The sequence below is a fragment of the Thalassophryne amazonica genome, chromosome 14, assembly GCF_902500255.1.
Source record: "Thalassophryne amazonica chromosome 14, fThaAma1.1, whole genome shotgun sequence".
Lineage (NCBI taxonomy): Eukaryota > Metazoa > Chordata > Actinopteri > Batrachoidiformes > Batrachoididae > Thalassophryne > Thalassophryne amazonica.
Genome location: NC_047116.1, coordinates 14,116,198 through 14,136,158, shown reverse-complemented (window position 1 = coordinate 14,136,158; position 19,961 = coordinate 14,116,198). Strand labels below are relative to the sequence as shown.

The 19,961-nt window shown below is 40.5% G+C and overlaps 1 protein-coding gene and 1 long non-coding RNA gene across 3 annotated transcripts in view; one reads left to right on the top strand and one right to left on the bottom strand.

Moving 5' to 3' along the window:
• The window catches only part of lmo7a (LIM domain 7a), a 114,632-nt gene that overhangs the window by 55,790 nt on the left and 38,881 nt on the right, over positions 1 to 19,961 (bottom strand). For both annotated transcript variants that reach the window (XM_034186924.1, XM_034186926.1), the window contains exon 4: positions 15,134 to 15,240. In XM_034186924.1, the coding sequence (XP_034042815.1) occupies positions 15,134 to 15,240 (107 nt within the window). The remainder of the gene's footprint in view (positions 1 to 15,133; positions 15,241 to 19,961) is intronic.
• LOC117525088 lies at positions 422 to 15,781 on the top strand. The gene is made up of 3 exons (XR_004564953.1): positions 422 to 557; positions 14,496 to 14,497; positions 15,770 to 15,781. It is a non-coding gene; the product is annotated as an uncharacterized LOC117525088 (long non-coding RNA).

Below are 19,961 nucleotides of genomic sequence, written 5' to 3'. Positions count from 1 at the left end.
ATGTGCTGATTTCAAAGGTGTGCTTAATATTTTTTTATTAATTTATGAAAAACGCTTAAAACTTTAAAAACAGGAAACTCTACTAACAAATAAGAAAATGGCTAATTTTACAGAAATTAACTCAGATATTTTATAGTTAGTGAATGTACAGTAGTGTGCAAAAGTTTTAGGCGCATTTAATGCATCATAAAAGCATTAAAAACTATGAAAACATGATAAATATTCATAAATAAATTAAATGTGTGATGAATTTCAACATTAATGATAATCAATATGACAACTGTGTTCTATTTATGTGTGATTTTTCGGTAGATAAGACGCACCCAAGTATAAGTTGCAGGACCTCAAACACTATTTTATGAAAAACGCAACTTAAAGTACTAGTAATTCTGTTTTACAATCATTTTAATATTGCATGATCATTTGGAACAGTTTTTGTGTGATATTCTACTGGCCAGTACGCAAAGAAATTATTATTATGGAATAAAATCATATAGCTTGCATATTCACTTTTGTTAGAACTGATTTTGTGTTGATATGCCAATAAAAAAAGGGGGGTGGGGAGAGCGTCAAGCACTACTTTTATTATAGCTCTGGGATGCCTACAAGTTTGGCACAGTACTGTAAGTGTCTAAAGGTCCATGCAATATTTCCTTTATATGTCTGATGGCTTCAAGAAGTGGGTGTGGCTCTGCTGTACTCTTAGCACTTTTAATCTTCTTTAAAATTTCTTTCAAGGCGTCAAAACGCATGTTTATATTCAACCAAAACAAATTACAGTAGACACACAAAGAAACGCACACAAACGAATAACTTGGCCACATATTCAAATGATAGACAAATCAGCTTTTCACATGAGACAAAGTAAACAACCTGCCACAAGTCCTCCATCAGTGCACGGTGGCCTCAAACCAGCACTGTTTCTTCTCGATAACAGAGATTAAAAACAAAAACAATCTGTGAAAGCAGATAGATGTGCACGTCTACCCAGGAGCATATCTGCAATCAAGATCACTTACTGTGTCCGGCTTCAGAAACACTATATTTCATGTCCTCCCTCTGCATCCTTAAGCTGCAATGAAACAGTTTGGTTTGAAACAAAAGCCTTCCATTTTCATGCATTAGTAGTTCTGAAAAAAAAAACAAAAAAAAAACTGGCAGACAAAGGGAAAAGCAGAATAACAAATCAGCTGTGAGAGTGAAACAGTATCAGGCATCACCGTGTCACACTCTGAAACACTGCAGCTACTGTGAGCCGCGAGGTCCAGCAGCCTCACAACACAAATATATCCTTTGTGGCGACCATTTACAGCCATGGCTGTTTAATTTCATCATTGCACGTTTGCTTTTACAGTCTGCCCACAGTTCACACAGCTCTGCAACGTATTAATCCACAAAACCAGCCACGCCAACAAAGCAAACCACACCCAAAATGCTAATAGACAAACCAGTCCGGCTTTTTCCCTTTGTGGATTTTTGAACTTTTACACGTCCTCTCACATCAAGTTTAAAAAAAAATAATGATGTCTGTATAAGAATGAGATAGTCAAAAAAAGTGAGTCGATATTCAATAAACCCTGATAACAGATCGCAGCATCCAAATATGTCTGTAAAACAACACATTCCTTCAGGTAGTTCAAACATTTGTTTTTAAAGATGGCCAGGGATGCTGTTGCACATTAATAATAATCCAAAAAAAAAAAAAAAATCAACATACCACACAGCTACTCCTCTATCTGTTGTTAAAGGGATACTACTCATACCACACTGAATTTTGATGCATTTTGTTCAGTCAACACTTGTCAATAATTTGCTGCAACCAGTGAGACTTTGGACTCCTCTCTGCAAGGGCTCTCTTTACAAGAAGTCACATGACAAGCAACCAGGAGGGAATCTGATTCCTATCAAGCTCATGAAGTACAAACAGATTTTTTTTTATTTTAAATCAAATGAGATCAAGAAAGCATGCAGGTATCGAAATGAATGAATGACAAGAATGTGCCCAAGGCTGGTAACAGCCAGTGAACCAACATGACAAACTACATGTCTGACTTTAGAAAATACTGACTTCCTACATTCAGCAAGGCAATTTCTATGAAAATTGTCAGAGCACGCATCAACCAACAATTTGATATGACCTAAACATAGTATTATACTTTGAACTAGATACAGAGAAAGATACAATGGGTCAAGATATCCGAAATAATTATGTATATTAGGGGTGGGGAAAAAATAGATACTCATGATATCGTAATTTCATTTTACAATGTGGCAATCCAGAAATGATATAGTTCAAATTCAATTGCTGGTGGAAAAGAGGTGGATATGCAGTACCATTTTCATTCAACAGAGGCCGCTATATACACCGTGATTTCCGGACTATAGAGCACACTTGAATATAAGAAGCACCCACCAATTTTAAAAAGAAAAAAAAATGTACATAAATAGGCCGCACTTGTCTATAAGCCACGGGTCTCCACATTGTAACGAGATATTTACAAAGAAAGATGTTAGAAAGATTTTTTTTTTTACTTTTAATTAAATACGTACCGTAAATGCTTTTTTTTTTTCCTGTTACACAACCAGCACGGCATCCAGCGAGCGCACAGTGGTGAGCGGCGTCTCCGCTCCACAAAGAGAACTGAGATAACTTTAACTTAACCTTAACTTGGATCATGAGATAATTTCATCGCGTGCATCGCCTAGTGTCTGTGGTAAAAGAGATGTTAATGAGGGGCTGTGACTTTTTCTACTTGTGGCGCAAAGACAGCTGACTGATCTGACGGAGCAAAGTGCCAGAGAGTTTTCTTCAGGAATTAAAGTATTTTTAGATGTTGTTTTCCAAAATTGGGAGGCTTTATGTGGATCATTTTCTTCAGGATGCAATGCCGAATCCACTAACACGAACAGGTAAGACTTTATATTTATTTTGTATGTGAATTTACGCTGCATGAGGACCACAGCTTTCAGCGAATCAATGGACAGCATCAATTGACGAATTTGACTTATGAGAAAGCCTGTAAAAATCCATAAATTATTGCATAAATTATATTGCATCATTGTTTAAGCTGCAGTGTTCAAAGCGTGTGAAAAAAGTAGCATCTTATAGTCCAGAAATTACAGTATTACAGACCGAAAGTAAGCATTACCTGATTTCATCTCTGTTTCAAGCAAATGAAAAAATAATGGCGGACTGTGAGAAATTTCCTTGGACATCAAAGTGAGCAAAATGAAAGATGGAAGAGCAAAAATGAATGATGAGAGTGAGTGTTTTTTTTTGCATATTAAACGTTGAAATTCGCGAGCCAAATGTGCCATTGACTCCCTCAACCGACTGCTTGGCTCAGAGGAACCTGCTGCAGCCTTGCAACACAGTGTCCAATTTCACCGTATAACATTAATCCAACATAGCAAAAAGCTCCCTGCATGATGTGCTGTGGCAGGCATGATGATATACCAATTAAGCAGACTACGGCGACGTGGCGCTGCCAACCATATAAATATAATTTGACTCAGTAACATGTAATAACGTGAAAGGTTTCATATTATAACGTGATATTTATTACGTTATAACATGATATATATCACGTTATTTCGTGATGCACAACTATCATGTTATTTCATGAAATGATATTTTCACGTTTTATCGTGAAATTATGTTATTTCGTGATAAGAAATTATCACGTTATTCCGAGATATGAATCTATCACGTTATTTCATAATATGAAATTATCACGTTATTTCGAATTATGAAATTATCATGTTATTTTGTGATAAACATTTATCACGTTATTTCATGGTATTTTTACGTTATAACGTGAAAACATCAATATGGTTTTACTTTGATACACAGCCAATATACCTGTTCTGCTATTCTGCCACAAGAGGGCGCTACTTATCTAAGGCTGTTTGCTTTTTTTTTTTTTTTTTTTTTTTAACTCTGATTCAAGTGAAAACAAACAGCAAAAGTATTGGCTCATGCTTTTTATTGATCCTTAAATCCCCCTACATCACAGACGAGCCATGTTCCTTGACTGAACCTGGGAAGTGTTGAAGTGCTGAATAGCCTACATATCACATTATAACGTGACAAATATCACGTTATAACATGATAAATATCACGTTATAACATGAAACTTTTCACGTAATTACATGATACTTAGCCAAATATATATTAGGGCTTGGCAGCTCAGAGCTTCCGTAGCAGACAATGCACAGCACTAATAAACTTATTTTTTTCAAGCAGCTAAGTATGAGATTAAAGACATTTGCGGGCAGGCTGGCAGTTTACGTCAAAAAGTGTTTTCATGATTGTTCCTCTGTGGAAAACAAAACTCAAGAACATGATGTGCTTTCTTTTATTTTGTAAATATGATTTATGATATGCAGTCTCAACAGCACAGTGGCTTAGTGGTTAGCACTGATGCCTCACAGCAAGAAGGTCCTGGGATTGCTACCCAACTGGGGCCTTTCTGTGTGGAGTTTGCATGCTCCCTGCATGTTTGCTTGGGTTCCCTCCGGGTGCTCCGGCTTTCTCCCACATCCAAAGACATGCAGGTTAGGTGGACTGGAATCTTAAAATTGTCTGTAGGTGTCCGTGCGGGTGTGAATGCGTTTCTTTGTCTATATGTGGCCCTGCGACAGACTGGCGTCCTGTCCAGGGTGTACCATGCCTCTCAACCTGTGACTGCTGGGATAGGCTCAAGAACCCTCATGACCCTTAATTGGAGTAAACGGGTATAGACAATGGATACAGTCAGTCTCAAAGTATCTTATTAAATTCTCCCCATGGTACTTCTAGATACCTCTAGAACCATGTCGGCATCCAAGTATCGCAATATGAACTGTCCCGTGGGAATTATAGACTCATTTGCTTCATGTCACAGAATCCAGGGAAAAGCACCACCACCAATGGGCCTCAAGATCTATGGCAGTAATGGACTTAACAAGTAGTGGACGTGTGCACCATAAACACTCAAAACCACAGGTGAGCACAGTAACAGATCTTTACTGAGTGTGATCTATTCTGAGGAGGCAGTGAGCATCTGAAGGTGATAACATCCATGATAGAGAAGAATCTGCAGTCAAGTGTTTTCACAAGCTTGTTCCCACAAGATAATTACATTTTACGTAACATATTTTGTTTGTACAAGATTAAAATATATATCGTTAGTACTTTACAGGCTCTGCAGAGCACAAATAAAGGCTCTCCGAAAACAAAACATTCTGTGATTAGCGTAAACCCCGATATGAGTGCAGTGACTCCACAGCTCCAGACTGTCCTGGTCTTGGACTTACTGGAGGTTACACAGTGATACAAGCTGAATAAATATGAAACCTCCTCAGCACATACAGTCCAACGGCAGAGCGTGCGATGGCGTAATGATGAGAGCAAGGCACACCTCTCGATAAACGATTTATGGCGGTTATGTTTAAACTAAAGACCTGAAGGTCAACAGGAAAAACCTCCCTTAAAGCTCTTTGGAATTTTACATCTTTTCAGAATTGTAATCTGAGTGTGGCCTGGAATCCTGACTAAATTTCTAAATGCTAGTTAAAAACAATGCCCAGTAAAACAGAGTTGGAGTCCATGATTCATCTGCGCCACTTATTTCCTAGCCACCTGTTAGAAACTGACAGACTTGCTCAAAAGTAGCCTGTGAATCAGAGCCTCCAGTGATGATTCAAACCCAGCCCAGTCAGTGCGACACCTCGGAGTGTTCCCGAGGTTGCTTTGGTTATAGTTCATGACCACACCAGGATGATATGAGGAAATCTTTATTCACTGCATATCACGCCGCAGTAAAAGCCAGTTATCAGTCTTTATCTCAGCAGTACACAACAATTTAATACGGAAAGAATTTACAAGCAGTGACTGATAGGCGTCTTTATCAGAGACGGTTGCCCAATTTGAAGCAAAAAAGCAATACAGAGTGCAGATGGTAGACAGGTCAACACTACAACAACAAAGCTCAAAGGTCAGAAGAAACATCCAATAATCTTTTGTTTGGGCAACACAGTTTAGTAAGAGGAAACTGATTTCAGCATGTAGTTTTACCAAGACTTTTTCTGCAAATTCACTGAAGCTGGTTTTCAGGCATACTTAAATTTCATTAAAGAAAAATGTTTAAGCTGAAGGCATATATACATATCAGCTGGGGGTACTTTGTAGGAATATATGCAGTATTTTCAGAAAAAGATACATTAGAATAAAAAACACTTTTACTTTTAAACACTATCTTAACAAAAAGAGACATGCTTTATGCTTTTTATGCTTCAGTGATATTATAATATATTGTTCTGTAAGGACGTGACATCTGATCAATTCTGTAGATGATTTTATCACTTTATCCTCAACAAACATGCAGCTCTTTTATAACGTTTAATCCACATCTGCTCGAAACTGAGTTAAACACTTAGCCGTTGGAATTTGACCTTTCAAGGGCATCAAAAGACATGTTGCCAATAAAACTTCATATTCGTGTTTAATAGTGATCATATGTGCATCATTAAACTATTCCTCAGAACAGACATTCTTAATTAATTAAACGTGAAGGTGACAAGTCACCTTTCAATTGATCCTTGAAAGGTCATCAAAGTCATTTAGGAAGGCTACTTTGAGGAAGTACTATTAAACACAACCATCCTAAATGACTGATAATCTTTCAAAGTCACCCAGGGTCAAAGGTCATGTGACCAATGGAACAGCGATGAATGACTTCATATTAGTGTTTCATAGTAACCATGTGTGCATTTTTAAACAATTTCCCAACAACCATTCCAAACATCTTTAGCACTGGGCCCAAAGTTTTGACCTTGACCTGTGACCCAGACATTGAAACATTTTTTCCACCCCTCAAAAATAAGACTGCTTTGTCCGACTCTCAATAATCCGTAATACTTGATCCAAATAGGGTCAAATCTTTGAGGTACTTTGTTTAATCACAGACACATTTATGCAACCAAAAACAATATTCCCCATGTGGCACCGCTGCCCCCACTGATGAAAAATTTAAAATTTCAGGTCCATTGCCACTCAGATGCGATGAAACATGAAGTTTCCAGTACCGGCCTTGCTATATTTCACTCATAAAGTACTTTTGTGTAAAATTGTGTTCTTATTTTTAAGGAGAAAGTGCAGTTCTTTACAGGTGAGTGACAAAGCAATAAAAATACATATAAGAAAACACTAAATACCTAAAAAACAAACAAACAAAAAAACAACGACTGCTAAGTACTCAACTATTTGATATTTAACTGTTCACTTATTTTTAACTGGAAATACATTGTGCTTAACTGGTGTCGAATTGTTTGACACCAATGACCAACTGGTTTAAACTGGTTACAATGCATTTTAAAAATCAAGAGTTCCTTACACTGAATGTAATATGGCAAAATTAGATAGAATGTGGATTACGGGTTTTACCGCTTTAACGCCACTTTAGTAATTCCGATAAGATAGTACTTTGAACTCTTTAAACAGCTATAAACCAAACTACAATTTACACTGGTTTTAATATGGCAAAATTAGAGACAATCTGGATTACTGACCAGGTTTAACTGGATTGAAGCTGTTCTGCCATAAGAATCAACTGGTTTAAAGTGCTTTAAATCCACTTTAGTAATTCCAACAAGTTGGTACGCTGAACTGTTCCACTGGATTTAAACCAAATTAGACAGGTGTACACCAAACTTAAACGGGTTAAATTTAAGAAACTGGTTTTGTCATATTAAATCCTAATTACACATGACATACAACCTTTAGCCCCCAGACCTGGTAAACTAATAATCACATTTTTATAATCATTCTATAAACAACCATAAAACTAATCAACAGTTTATCTGATGAGGAAAATAACCATTAACTGCAGACCCACTGTGAAGAAAACCACCTAATCCTTGTGAAAAAGTGCACAGCTAATAAAATGGGAAGAGCCACAGTGCTGCTGAAGCAGAGCAGATGGGATTTGAGCAAAGCACCTGTCAGATTGGGTTTATAGGGAGTGGAGGTTGGACACAGACCAGGCAAGTAGGCAGCTGATAGGGACAACTTTCTCCCTCTGCGCAGCCCATTTGTTCAAATTCCGATAAGCAACAGTGAAATACAACCATCGGCCAGTGACAGTATGTGGGATTAGAACTACTCGTAAATAAGTCCTCATGTTACACTCTGCTGTCCAGTCCATTCTGTATGTAAGTGCTATTAATACTTCACCTGGAACATCCCGGCACGATGGGCAGGAAAAATAAATAAATAAAACACACGCAGATAATTCACAGTCCCAAACTCACTAGACTGGTGGCTACAATTTTGCATCAGACTAAAAGTACCCGCACTAGGAGCCATTTTAAGGTTCCTGAGAGATTCTACAATCTTTGACAACAGGAAGTTGTAGACTAAAGTTGGGTACAGCACAGTTGACATGCAAATAGCCTAAATTTCATACTTTGAAACCGGAATCATTCAGCTGTCAAACACACATTTTCAGCTTAAGCAGATTTTAAACTGCATGCATCTTGCTCAAATTTTTAACCAATGTACTCTGTAAAATGCCCATTCATATGGTTCCTCAGTTAATGTAATTTAAAGGCCACCCCCCACTCCCCAGTCAAAATCAGCAAAAAATATCCGATTTGAAGGATTGGGAGAACTCTGGTGATCTCGAAAACCCTTTCTCAATGTAAATGTCGCCTGTTTTTTTGTGTTGAAGCACAACAATTGCTGCCATTTTGGCATTAGACCAGGATTATATCATGTCAAATGGCGGTCTAAACTGTGGACTTTTGGACTAGAGTTAGACAAAGCTATCTTGAATAATCTGTCCCCATAGTACGCAATCATTTTTACTCTTTGACTAGTTTTAAGTACTAAGCCTTATTCGCAGTCTGTTTTCCTTGAGTACTACTTCATAAAACCAGGCCCGGGAGACTAGCTTCAGATATTTGGATATCCAAATGAACATATGATTAAACTGTAAACCAAAGAAACTCATGGAATCCCTACAACCAGAACCAAACAAATACTGACTTCAATCAAGAGCAGTTGATCAACAAGGCACTGGCAAACACTCTGAGAAGGCTTTTTCACAAATTCACAGCAGACTATGTTTTCAGTTATGTGCCTAATTTGAATCCTTTGACGTATTTCAACCAAATGGAAACCAGTTTGAAAACCAGTTTGTGGTGACCTGAAGGCTTGAGCAACTTCCAACCAAAGAATCCTGAATTTGATTACCCGTCAGACAGGACACTCACTAAGGTGCCCTTGAGTGAGGTCCTTAATCCCCAAGTTGCTTCCAGAGTGCAACTAAGCACCTTGCATGGCAGCGCGCTGACAGTGTGCCCATGAGTGGGTGAATGTGAGGCACCACTATAAAGCACTTCGAGGATCTGCATCAGATGGAAAAGTGCTACAGAAATGCAGTTCATTTATTTATGTACTGTTTTTATTAAGTTATGTAATGTTCTACAATGAGTTTAAGGAGATGACTCCTGGGTAGTAGTAAGATGACACCTTGGTACCAAGGACAGCAAACAGAACCAGTTTTAGGGCGGTATCTTTTTTTGTGGTAAGTAAGCATTACGTACATTGTGACCAAAAGAAACATCCAAACTCCAGCTTTTACAATGCAAACACACCCAGGTGTACTGCCAGTGTGGGAGGAGACACTACTAACAGAGCATTCCAACCAATCCTGTGTCAAAGTGTCCCTCCAGGACTTAATAAGAGGACAGTGAGCTCCTCCACAAAGCAAGTGGTAGAACGGAGCTGGGCTCAGCAGAACAACACAACAGTTTCTATGGGGTTGAATGAAAAACAAATGAATAAAAAAATCCATGTTGGGTTCAATCAAGAGATTAGGTCAATTCAAAATAATATTTGATTAATTGCTCTTGGAATTTTAGTCCAAAACAGGTCAGGTCTGAGAGCATGCACAGAACTGTATCCAACACACAACAAACCAACCTGGATTCTAGATGTCAAAGACCCAGGCAGAAGACCGGTCCATCCCCACCTTCTAGGTTGCAGGGTTTGTTCATTTATTTCTATATTACTATTATTATTTTTGGTAGCTTGGGAGGTTCTGCGACAGATATACTGAGAGATTAGTTAACAGCAACAATTTCTAAACAGCTTTCCCAGGAATGAAAGCACTAAACAAAATAAACTTCAATAATAAAAGAATGAATGAACAACCTAACTTGTAGGTCTCCAGAACACTTCCAAGCTCCCAGTTTATGCATGCATTGAAACTGAACACATTAGGACCAGGAACACATCCCTGATGAACACCTCACTTCACTGGGACAAGTGAGACTCTGCCTCCAATCCACACAGCACTCTCAGTAACTATATATTGGTGAACTTGTTCGGGATTCCGTGAGTTCCACACAGCAGCTCAACCTACTGAATCAAACATTAGGATAGAGCTACAGCTACCAATTAATTTCTCAACAAGAGAATCAAAGGCCAATTCTTAAATATGACCCCAAGAAGACTTTTTTCCATTTTATAAAAATACAAACAGACTAACTTTGCATTTTGGACCATTGGTCAGACAAAAAAAAAGAAAGACATTTAAAGGCATCAGTTTGGGCCCTGGGGAATCATGTGACTTATTGTTAAGCATTTTGTGACATTTTAAAGAATAATCATAAATGCATTCAATAAATGAGTAAATGCACTGGAGATAGCTTTCCTTTCACTCAAAAATTACCAACATCAACTTGAGAATTTTCAAAATGGCTTTGTGAAACCAGTATCATGGGAAAGGATTATGGTGTAGGAGACGTGGGTGAAAACACACAGTACACATCAATACTGCTATTATCTTGATTTATGACATGGAGTGAATAGTGTTATTGTAAGTTAGTGCAGGGTATCTTCTGCTGTGACAAGGGTGCATCATGATAGCCTGGAAGATTTGTTTATTCAGAGCTCATATTTTAGACCATGTACGTGTTATATATGTGTGTGTTGTGTGACAACTGTGGTTTCAGTAGTGTCCATGATAATGGCAGAGGGGCAACAGAGTCCTGGGAGAATCACGTGAAAGAATATTCTAAAAGTTGTGCCCACATGTCAAAGAAGTGCAGTTACAGGACATTAAGTAATGCTAAATATGAGGGGTGCACCGATCTGACATTTTGGATCATATCGATCTAATATTAACCAAACTTTCAGCATCAACTATCATTAACAAAAAATAAAACAAAACAAAAAAACAACAACATCCAATCAGAGTCTTGTTTGGTGGTCCATGAGGCCAGCGCTTAAGAATTAGCATCTATCCTTGTTTTTTTGTTAGTTTGTAGTCCACACAGAGGCAGATGTAAACATGGGGATGTGTTAGTGGACATCTAAGATGTAAAGCTTTTAATCATTGGTGTTACACGTGCATCTCAAAAAATTATAATACTGTGGGGAGGGGGGGGGGATCAATATTTTTCAATTATTTCATAATATATATATATATATATATATATACACATACATACATACATACATACACACACACACACACACACACACACACTTTCACAGCACTTCACTTTTTTCACATTTTGCTATTTTACAGCCTTATTCCAAAATGGACAAAATTCATTCAAATTTTTTTAAATTCAAAATTCTACACACAATACCCCATAATGACAATGTGAAAAGTTTACCAATAAGCTCAAAATTGAGCTCAGGTGCATTTCCACTGATCATCCTTGAGATATTTCGACAACTTAATTGGAGATTTGAGATTGTTGTCACAATATGAAGCCATGTATTGTTAAAAAGCACTTTCCTCAGTTATGTGCAGCCACTTGAAGTTCACTGCATGCACGGTGTCTCCGGAAAGTATTCACTGCACTTCACTTTTTCTACATCTTGTGATGTTACAGCCTTATACCAAAATGGATTAAATTTATTTTCCTCAAAATTCTATGCACAATACCCCATAATGACATGATATGAAAAAGGTTGTTTTTTTGCAAATTAAAAAAAAAAAAAAAAAAAACTAAGAAATCACATGTATGTAACCATTCACAGTCTTTGCCATGAAGCTCAAAATTGAGCTCAGGTGCATCCTGTTTCCACTGATCATCCTTGAGATGTTTTTACAGCTTAATTGAAGTCCACCTAGGGTAAATTCAGTTGATTGGACATGAATTTGGATGGCACACACTTGTCTCCATACAAGGTCCCACAGTTGACAGTGTATGTCACAGCACAAACCAAGCATGCAATCAAAGGAATTGTCTGTAGACCTCTGAGACATATTTTTCACAAGGCACAAATCTGGGGAAGGGTACAAAAACATTTCTGCTGCTTCGAGGGTACCAATGAGCACAGTGGCCTCAATCATCTGTAAATGGAAGAAGTTCAGATCCACCAGGACTCTTCCTAGAGCTGGCCACCCGTCTAAACTGAGCAACTGGGGGAGAAGGACCTTAGTCAGGGAGGAGACCAAGAACCTGATGGTCACTCTGTCAGAGCTCCAGCATTCCTCTGTGGAGAGGACCTTCCAGAAGGACAACCATCTCTGCAGCAATCCACCAATCAGGCCTGTATGGTAGAGTGGCCACACGGAAGCCACTCCTTAGTAAAAGGCATATGGCACCTGACCTGGAGTTTGACAAAAGGCACCTAAAGGACTCTTAGACCATGAGAAACAAAATTCTCTGGTCTGATTAGACAAAGATTGAAATCTTTGGTGTGAATGCCAGGCATTATCACCATCCTTACAGTGAAGCATGGTGGTGGCAGCATCATGCTGTGGGGATGTTTTTTAGTGGCAGGAACTGGGAGACTAGTCAGGATTGAGGGAAGATGAATGCAGCAATGTACAGAGACGTCCTGGATGAAAACCTGCTCCAGAATGCGCTTGACCTCAGACTGGGGCGACTGTTCATCTTTCAGCAGGACAATGACCCTAAGAACACAGCCAAGATATCAAAGGAGTGGCTACAGGACAACTCTGTGAATGTTCTTGAGTGGCCCAGCCAGAGCCCAGACCTGAATTCGATGCAACATCTCTGGAGAGATCTGAAAATGTCTGTGCACAGACGCTCCCCATCCAACCTGATGGAGCTTGAGAGGTGCTGCAAAGAGGAATGGGCAATATTGCCCAAAGATAGATGCGCCAAGCTTGTGACATCATATTCAAGAAGACTTAAGGCTGTAATTGCTGCCAAAGGTCAAAGGGAAAGTATTGAGCAAAGGGTGGGAATACTTATGTACATGTGATTTCTTTATTTATTTATTTTTAATAAATTTGAAAAAAATAAAATAAAATAACCCCTTTTTCATGTAGTCATTATGGGGTGTAGGGAGTAGAAGTTTGAGGGAAAAAATTAATTTACTCCATTATGCCTGTAACACAACAAAATGTGGAAAAAGTGAAGCGCTGTGAATAATTTTTCTCAAATAACTGACACAAGATTGAACTTTTTCACAATATTGTAATTTTTTGAGATGCACTTGTACACACCACAGATGTAATGAGAGCCACAATATAGTGCTGTACAATGTTAGTGTTCAAAACCCCTGTGCTGTAAAATGAGTCGTCTGTTTTTTTGGGGGGGTTTTTTCAAGTGTCAAGGCTGTATGTTTTATGGGGATTATCAACTTTGCATAAGAATGTCTTATTATGTTGAAAACCTTAATGGCAGCTTGTTGTTTTGGCTTTGTATATGGTCAATGCACTTATACAATATTACATACAGTATGTACATAAATTTGAAACATTCTGGAACTGGACCTGGATTTAGCTACTGCGCAAGACCTCTGGAAGTCTACAAAGCTGTGGTCTGTAAGCGCAAGTATTGTTCAAGTTTCTAAACTTTTTACGTACTTCAGAAACATTAAACTCTAAGCCTAACTCTTGACCTAATCCGAACCACACACCTTGTAAGACACAATAATTAACAAGGTTACTAGATGGCTGAGGCATCAGGTTTAGAACCACATACCAGAAGCGTGCAGCAGCTTTCCAGAAATGGTCAGATTCAGAAGGGAAAATCTCAAATTTGTCCCAGTTTGTAAATGTAATACTCTGATGTAATATTTTAATAGATGCTGCAAATCTTTTCAGATGTATGCTGAAGAATCTTCTGGATTCATAGCAGATTAAAAGTGCACTCTGCGCTGCCTTACTGTCCCTAATGCTGAAGACACACCTGTGCAAAAAGTGAACAGGTTGTTCGACATACCGCACGCGCATCTCTGCTGAGCACGCAACTGACAAAGACACACAAACAATAAATGCTGCCTGCACCACCCAAGCAAAACACCACTTTCTACTGATGATGTGAAAGACAATTATTTAAAAAATGCATCACCTACACACCGGCATCAGTCAGATCCACCAAGACTAATATGTCACTGGTGAGTGCACATAATTTACTAAACATGCAGCAGAACTGGTCAGAAAATCAGCTCAGATCACCAAACATTCTGGAATTTCTACATTGATTTGTGTGATCTGGGCAGGGCGGTGGTTTAGCGGTTAGCACTGTTGCCTCACAGCAAGAAGGTCATGGGATCGATTCCCACCTGTGGCCTTCCTGTGTGGAGTTTGCATGTTCTCTCCGTGTTTGTGTGGGTTCCCTCCAGGTGCTCCGGCTTCTTCCCACATCCAAAGACATGCAGGTCAGGTGGATTGGAAACTTTAATTTGTCCATATGTGTGCATTTGTTTATTTGGCCCTGCGACAGACTGCCATCCTGTCCAGGGTGTACCCCGCCTCATGCCCTATGACCGCTGGAACAGGCTCCAGCTCCCCCGTGACCTTTAACTGGAGAAAGCGGTTGAAGATGAGTGACTGATTTGTGTGATCTTAACTCACCCGTAGAAAAACAACTCTGGCTTCAACAGCTGTGTATTAACACAAGAATACATGAGGCTGAAAATAGTAGCAAACCCCCTTCACACCACTGCAGAAGCTTGGATCATGACCCTGAAACCGTTTATTCCTGAGAGGGTTCATTAAATTATTCTGCCCACGTGTTCATATTAAAGCCTGAGAACTGCTTCATTCAAAGAGGCCCTTACAGAAACAAGCGTCTGAGTGGAAAAAGACCAGTACAAAAACATTACTGCCAACATTTGTGTCCGTACACTGGTGAGAGAACTGGAACTTACTTGACTGTCACTCGTGTAGATAAATCCTGAAGGTCTCCCGGGTGAAACAACTGTGCTTCCTTTAGTCCGAGCTTGCTGCAGGCCTTGAGGAAGACGTTGAGGTTGTCCTAAACAAACAGACAAATGCAGGGGTGAGTGCTGGCCACCTTCAGAGACAAAGCAGTAATCACTCAGGAATTCTCTGGCAGGGACTCAGCACACAACGCAATGCTTCCCAAGTTCATATCACAGGAGGGCAGTGACGGACGGGGAGGAGCGTGTGTGCAGCAAATAGAAAGTGTGGAGCGCACACACAAACACTTAAATGGAGGGAGAGGCCGCATGACAGGAGACGACTGACAGCACCAAAACTACCTGTGGGCTGGGTTAGGGTGGAGACAAGCAGTGATGACATCAGTGGTTTGCATAAAGCCTCACCCACATGTCCATGTCACATTGAGTAGCGCATTTCCTGCTGCTCTTCTTCTCACGCCCTGAAACTCTCCCCTCCCCTCCTCAGACCAAACCCTTTTCTCGAGAATACCTGTGGAATCTTCAGGGTAGTGCAGTATTTTGGATACATTTGGTTGCTATGAAACATGAGGTTGGCTCACAGAAGCCGACACGTATTTCCCTGAAGCATCCGAAGAGGAAAAGGGAGTGGAAGGATGGCCTCTACTCCTAAACTTGTGTGAGTCTTGTTATATTTCATGACTACATGCAGTATGTGTGATGATACAGTCAGCTGACTGTGGGTCAATTCACAATTTTGGTCTTCAAATAGGACACACTCATATTACACTGTATGTTAGCGACATAGATTCCCCCACAGTGTCAGAGAGAATCAGATAATCAATTACAGAACTGATGATGAATCCCAGTGTCTCCCTTAAACTGCACCATGTCCTAGGCTTTGGAAAAGCCTATAATCAATACAAACCCTTTTACATGTAATATCCCATACATGTCTGCCACCTGTTGGCTGGTTTGTAGATGGCAAATTGATGAGTGTTTCTGCACAGAAAAAAATGCACTAAATCAGAGCAATACACCGTGACTTTCTGATTACTTTATAGTGGATACTTTCTAAAACAGAAATCACAGTCATTCCTCCACAAAACCCTGCAGAAAGGAATATGGATTAATTTAGTTGTGAAAGAAAAAGCGAGCGATGTATGCAATCCATGAGGTCTGTGAGAGTAATTCCAAACATTAATGTACTTAATCAGAGAAATAAACAGTGTATGCATACACAGACACACATATACACACATACATACATACATATATACACTCAACAAAAATATAAATGCAACACTTTTGGTTTTGCTCCCATTTTGTATGAGATGAACTCAAAGATCTAAAACTTATTCCACATACACAATATCACCATTTCCCTCAAATATTGTTCACAAACCAGTCTAAATCTGTGATAGTGAGCACTTCTCCTTTGCTGAGATAATCCATCCCACCTCACAGGTGTGCCATATCAAGATGCTGATTAGACACCATGATTAGTGCACAGGTGTGCCTTAGACTGCCCACAATAAAAGGCCACTCTGAAAGGTGCAGTTTTATCACAGCACAATGCCACAGATGTCGCAAGATTTGAGGGAGCATGCAATTGGCATGCTGACAGCAGGAATGTCAACCAGAGCTGTTGCTCGTGTATTGAATGTTCATTTCTCTACCATAAGCCGTCTCCAAAGGCGTTTCAGAGAATTTGGCAGTACATCCAACCAGCCTCACAACCGCAGACCACGTGTAACCACACCAGCCCAGGACCTCCACATCCAGCATGTTCACCTCCAAGATTGTATGAGACCAGCCACTCGGACAGCTGCTGAAACAATCGGTTTGCATAACCAAAGAATTTCTGCACAAACTGTCAGAAACCGTCTCAGGGAAGCTCAACTGCATGCTCGTCGTCCTCATCGGGGTCTCGACCTGACTCCAGTTCGTTGTCGTAACCGACTTGAGTGGGCAAATGCTCACATTCGCTGGCGTTTGGCATGTTGGAGAGGTGTTCTCTTCACGGATGAATCCCGGTTCACACTGTCCAGGGCAGATGGCAGACAGCGTGTGTGGCGTCGTGTGGGTGAGACGTTTTCTGATGTCAATGTTGTGGATCGAGTGGCCCATGGTGGCGGTGGGGTTATGGTATGGGCAGGCGTCTGTTATGGACGAAGAACACAGGCGCATTTTATTGATGGCATTTTGAATGCACAGAGATACCGTGACGAGATCCTGAGGCCCATTGTTGTGCCATACATCCAAGAACATCACCTCATGTTGCAGCAGGATAATGCACGGCCCCATGTTGCAAGGATCTGTACACAATTCTTGGAAGCTGAAAATGTCCCAGTTCTTGCATGGCCGGCATACTCACCGGACATGTCACCCACTGAGCATGTTTGGGATGCTCTGGACCGGCGTATACGACAGCGTGTACCAGTTCCTACCAATATCCAGCAACTTTGCACAGCCATTGAAGAGGAGTGGACCAACATTCCACAGGCCACAATTGACAACCTGATCAACTCTATGCGAAGGAGATGTGTTGCACTGCATGAGGCAAATGGTGGTCACACCAGATACTGACTGGTATCCCCCCCCAATAAAACAAAACTGCACCTTTCAGAGTGGCCTTTTATTGTGGACAGTCTAAGGCACACCTGTGCACTAATCATGGTGTCTAATCAGCATCTTGGTATGGCACACCTGTGAGGTGGGATGGATTATCTCAGCAAAGGAGAAGTGCTCATTATCACAGATTTAGACTGGTTTGTGAACAATATTTGAGGGAAATGGTGATATTGTGTATGTGGAAAAAGTTTTAGCTCTTTGAGTTCATCTCATACAAAATGCGAGCAAAACCAAATGTGTTGCGTTTATATTTTTGTTGAGTGTATATATACACATACATACATACACACACGAGGTCTATTAGAAAAGTATCTGACCTTATTATAATTTTTTTCAAAAACCATATGGATTTGAATCACGTGTGATTACATCAGACATGCTTGAATCCTCGTGGGCATGCGAGAGTTTTTTCACGCCTGTCGGTTACGTCATTCGCCTGTGGGCAGTCTTTGAGTGAGGAGTCGCCCACCCTCTCGTCGATTTTTTCATTGTTTAGGAATGGCTCAAAATTTTTTCAAAAGTGTAAGGCACAACTGAGTGGACATCATTCGATAAATTCAGCTGGTTTTCGGTAAAAATTTTAACGGCTGATGAGAGATTTTGGTCTGGTAGTGTCGCCGTAAGGACAGCCCACGGCGCCTGAGGGCGATCTGCGCTTCGAGGCGGCAGCGCCTCGCCGTTTCAAGTTGAAAACTTCCACATTTCAGGCTCTGTTGACCCAGGAAGTCGTCAGAGAACCGAGAACTTTCAGAAGAAGTCGGCATGAGGAGTTTATTCAGACATTCCATTGTTAACGGACATTTTGTAATGAAAGAACGTGTGGGCAGAGTCGCATGTCGGGCCAGACCCGACCGCGGGGGGTCGCGACAGGAAAAACACCTCCGTTGGAAACCTTAACGGGCAAGTTGGAACATGCCCAAGCTGTTAAACAATTTCTCAGTTACTCACTTGTTGAAAGCCATCAAAAACCGCCTGAATTTTACAAATGGTTTTCAACACGGAGGTGTTTTCCTGTCGCGGCGCACACAGATTCGCCGAGTCGTCACAGAAACGACTCGGCGAATTTGTGCGCACGTCTTTCATTAAAAAATGTCCTTAAACAGTGGAATCTCAGCCCCAACCAGTCCCAGCAGAAGACTGCCCCTCCCTGAGCCTGGTTCTGCTGGAGGTTTCTTCCTGTTAAAAGGGAGTTTTTCCTTCCCACTGTAGCCAAGTGCTTGCTCACAGGGGGTTGTTTTGACCGTTGGGGTTTTACATAATTATTGTATGGCCTTGCCTTACAATATAAAGCGCCTTGGGGCAACTGTTTGTTGTGATTTGGCGCTATATAAAAAAATTGATTGATTGAATTGATTGAATGTCCGCATAAAGTTCTCATGCCTCTTCTGAATCTTCTCTGTTCTCTCACGACGTCCTGGGTGAATTAAGCCTTAAATTAGGATGTTTTCAGGTTGAAACAGGCCGACAACGGCGCCTGGAAGCGCTGTGCGACGTCCCGCTCCGTGGGAAGTCCTTACAGCGACAGAAACACCCCATAATCTCTTATCAGCCGTTAAACTTTTCACCGAAAACCAGCTTAATTTCTCGAATAGTGTCCACTCGGATATTCCTCACAGGTCCAGAAAAAATTTTGATAAAGGAACGCGCGCCGTCTCGAGCAGAGTGTGAAACAAAGGAATTCAGCCGAGAGGGCTGAACCACATCTCACTCAAGGCCTGCCCACAGGGAAATGACGTCACCGACACGCGTGAAAAAACTCACGCATGCGCACGAAGGTTCAAGCATGATTGGTGTAATCGCACATCATTCAAATCCATATACCGTATTTTCCGGACTATAAGTCGCACTTTTTTACATGTTTTGGCCGGGGGTGCGACCTATACTCTGGTGCGACTTATAAATGAAAAATATACCGGTAGGATCTCAATTAATTTACTGTAACAAAACAATTTTACGTGACAGAGTCGATCTATGTTTTAAAATGGCCACCGGAAAAGGAAATGCAATGCATCATGGGCACTGTAGTATGACGGCCATCCTATAGTTCACGCTGGTCGCGATAACCAATCAGAGAACAGAACTTTGGATGCGTATTCCTCACCTCACCCACAGCGTGTGAAGCTGACGAACTCGGTGCTTGTTGTTATTCCGGCTTGGCGAACAGAACAGCTTCAACCCTTGGATATCAATGTGAGCAGAGTAT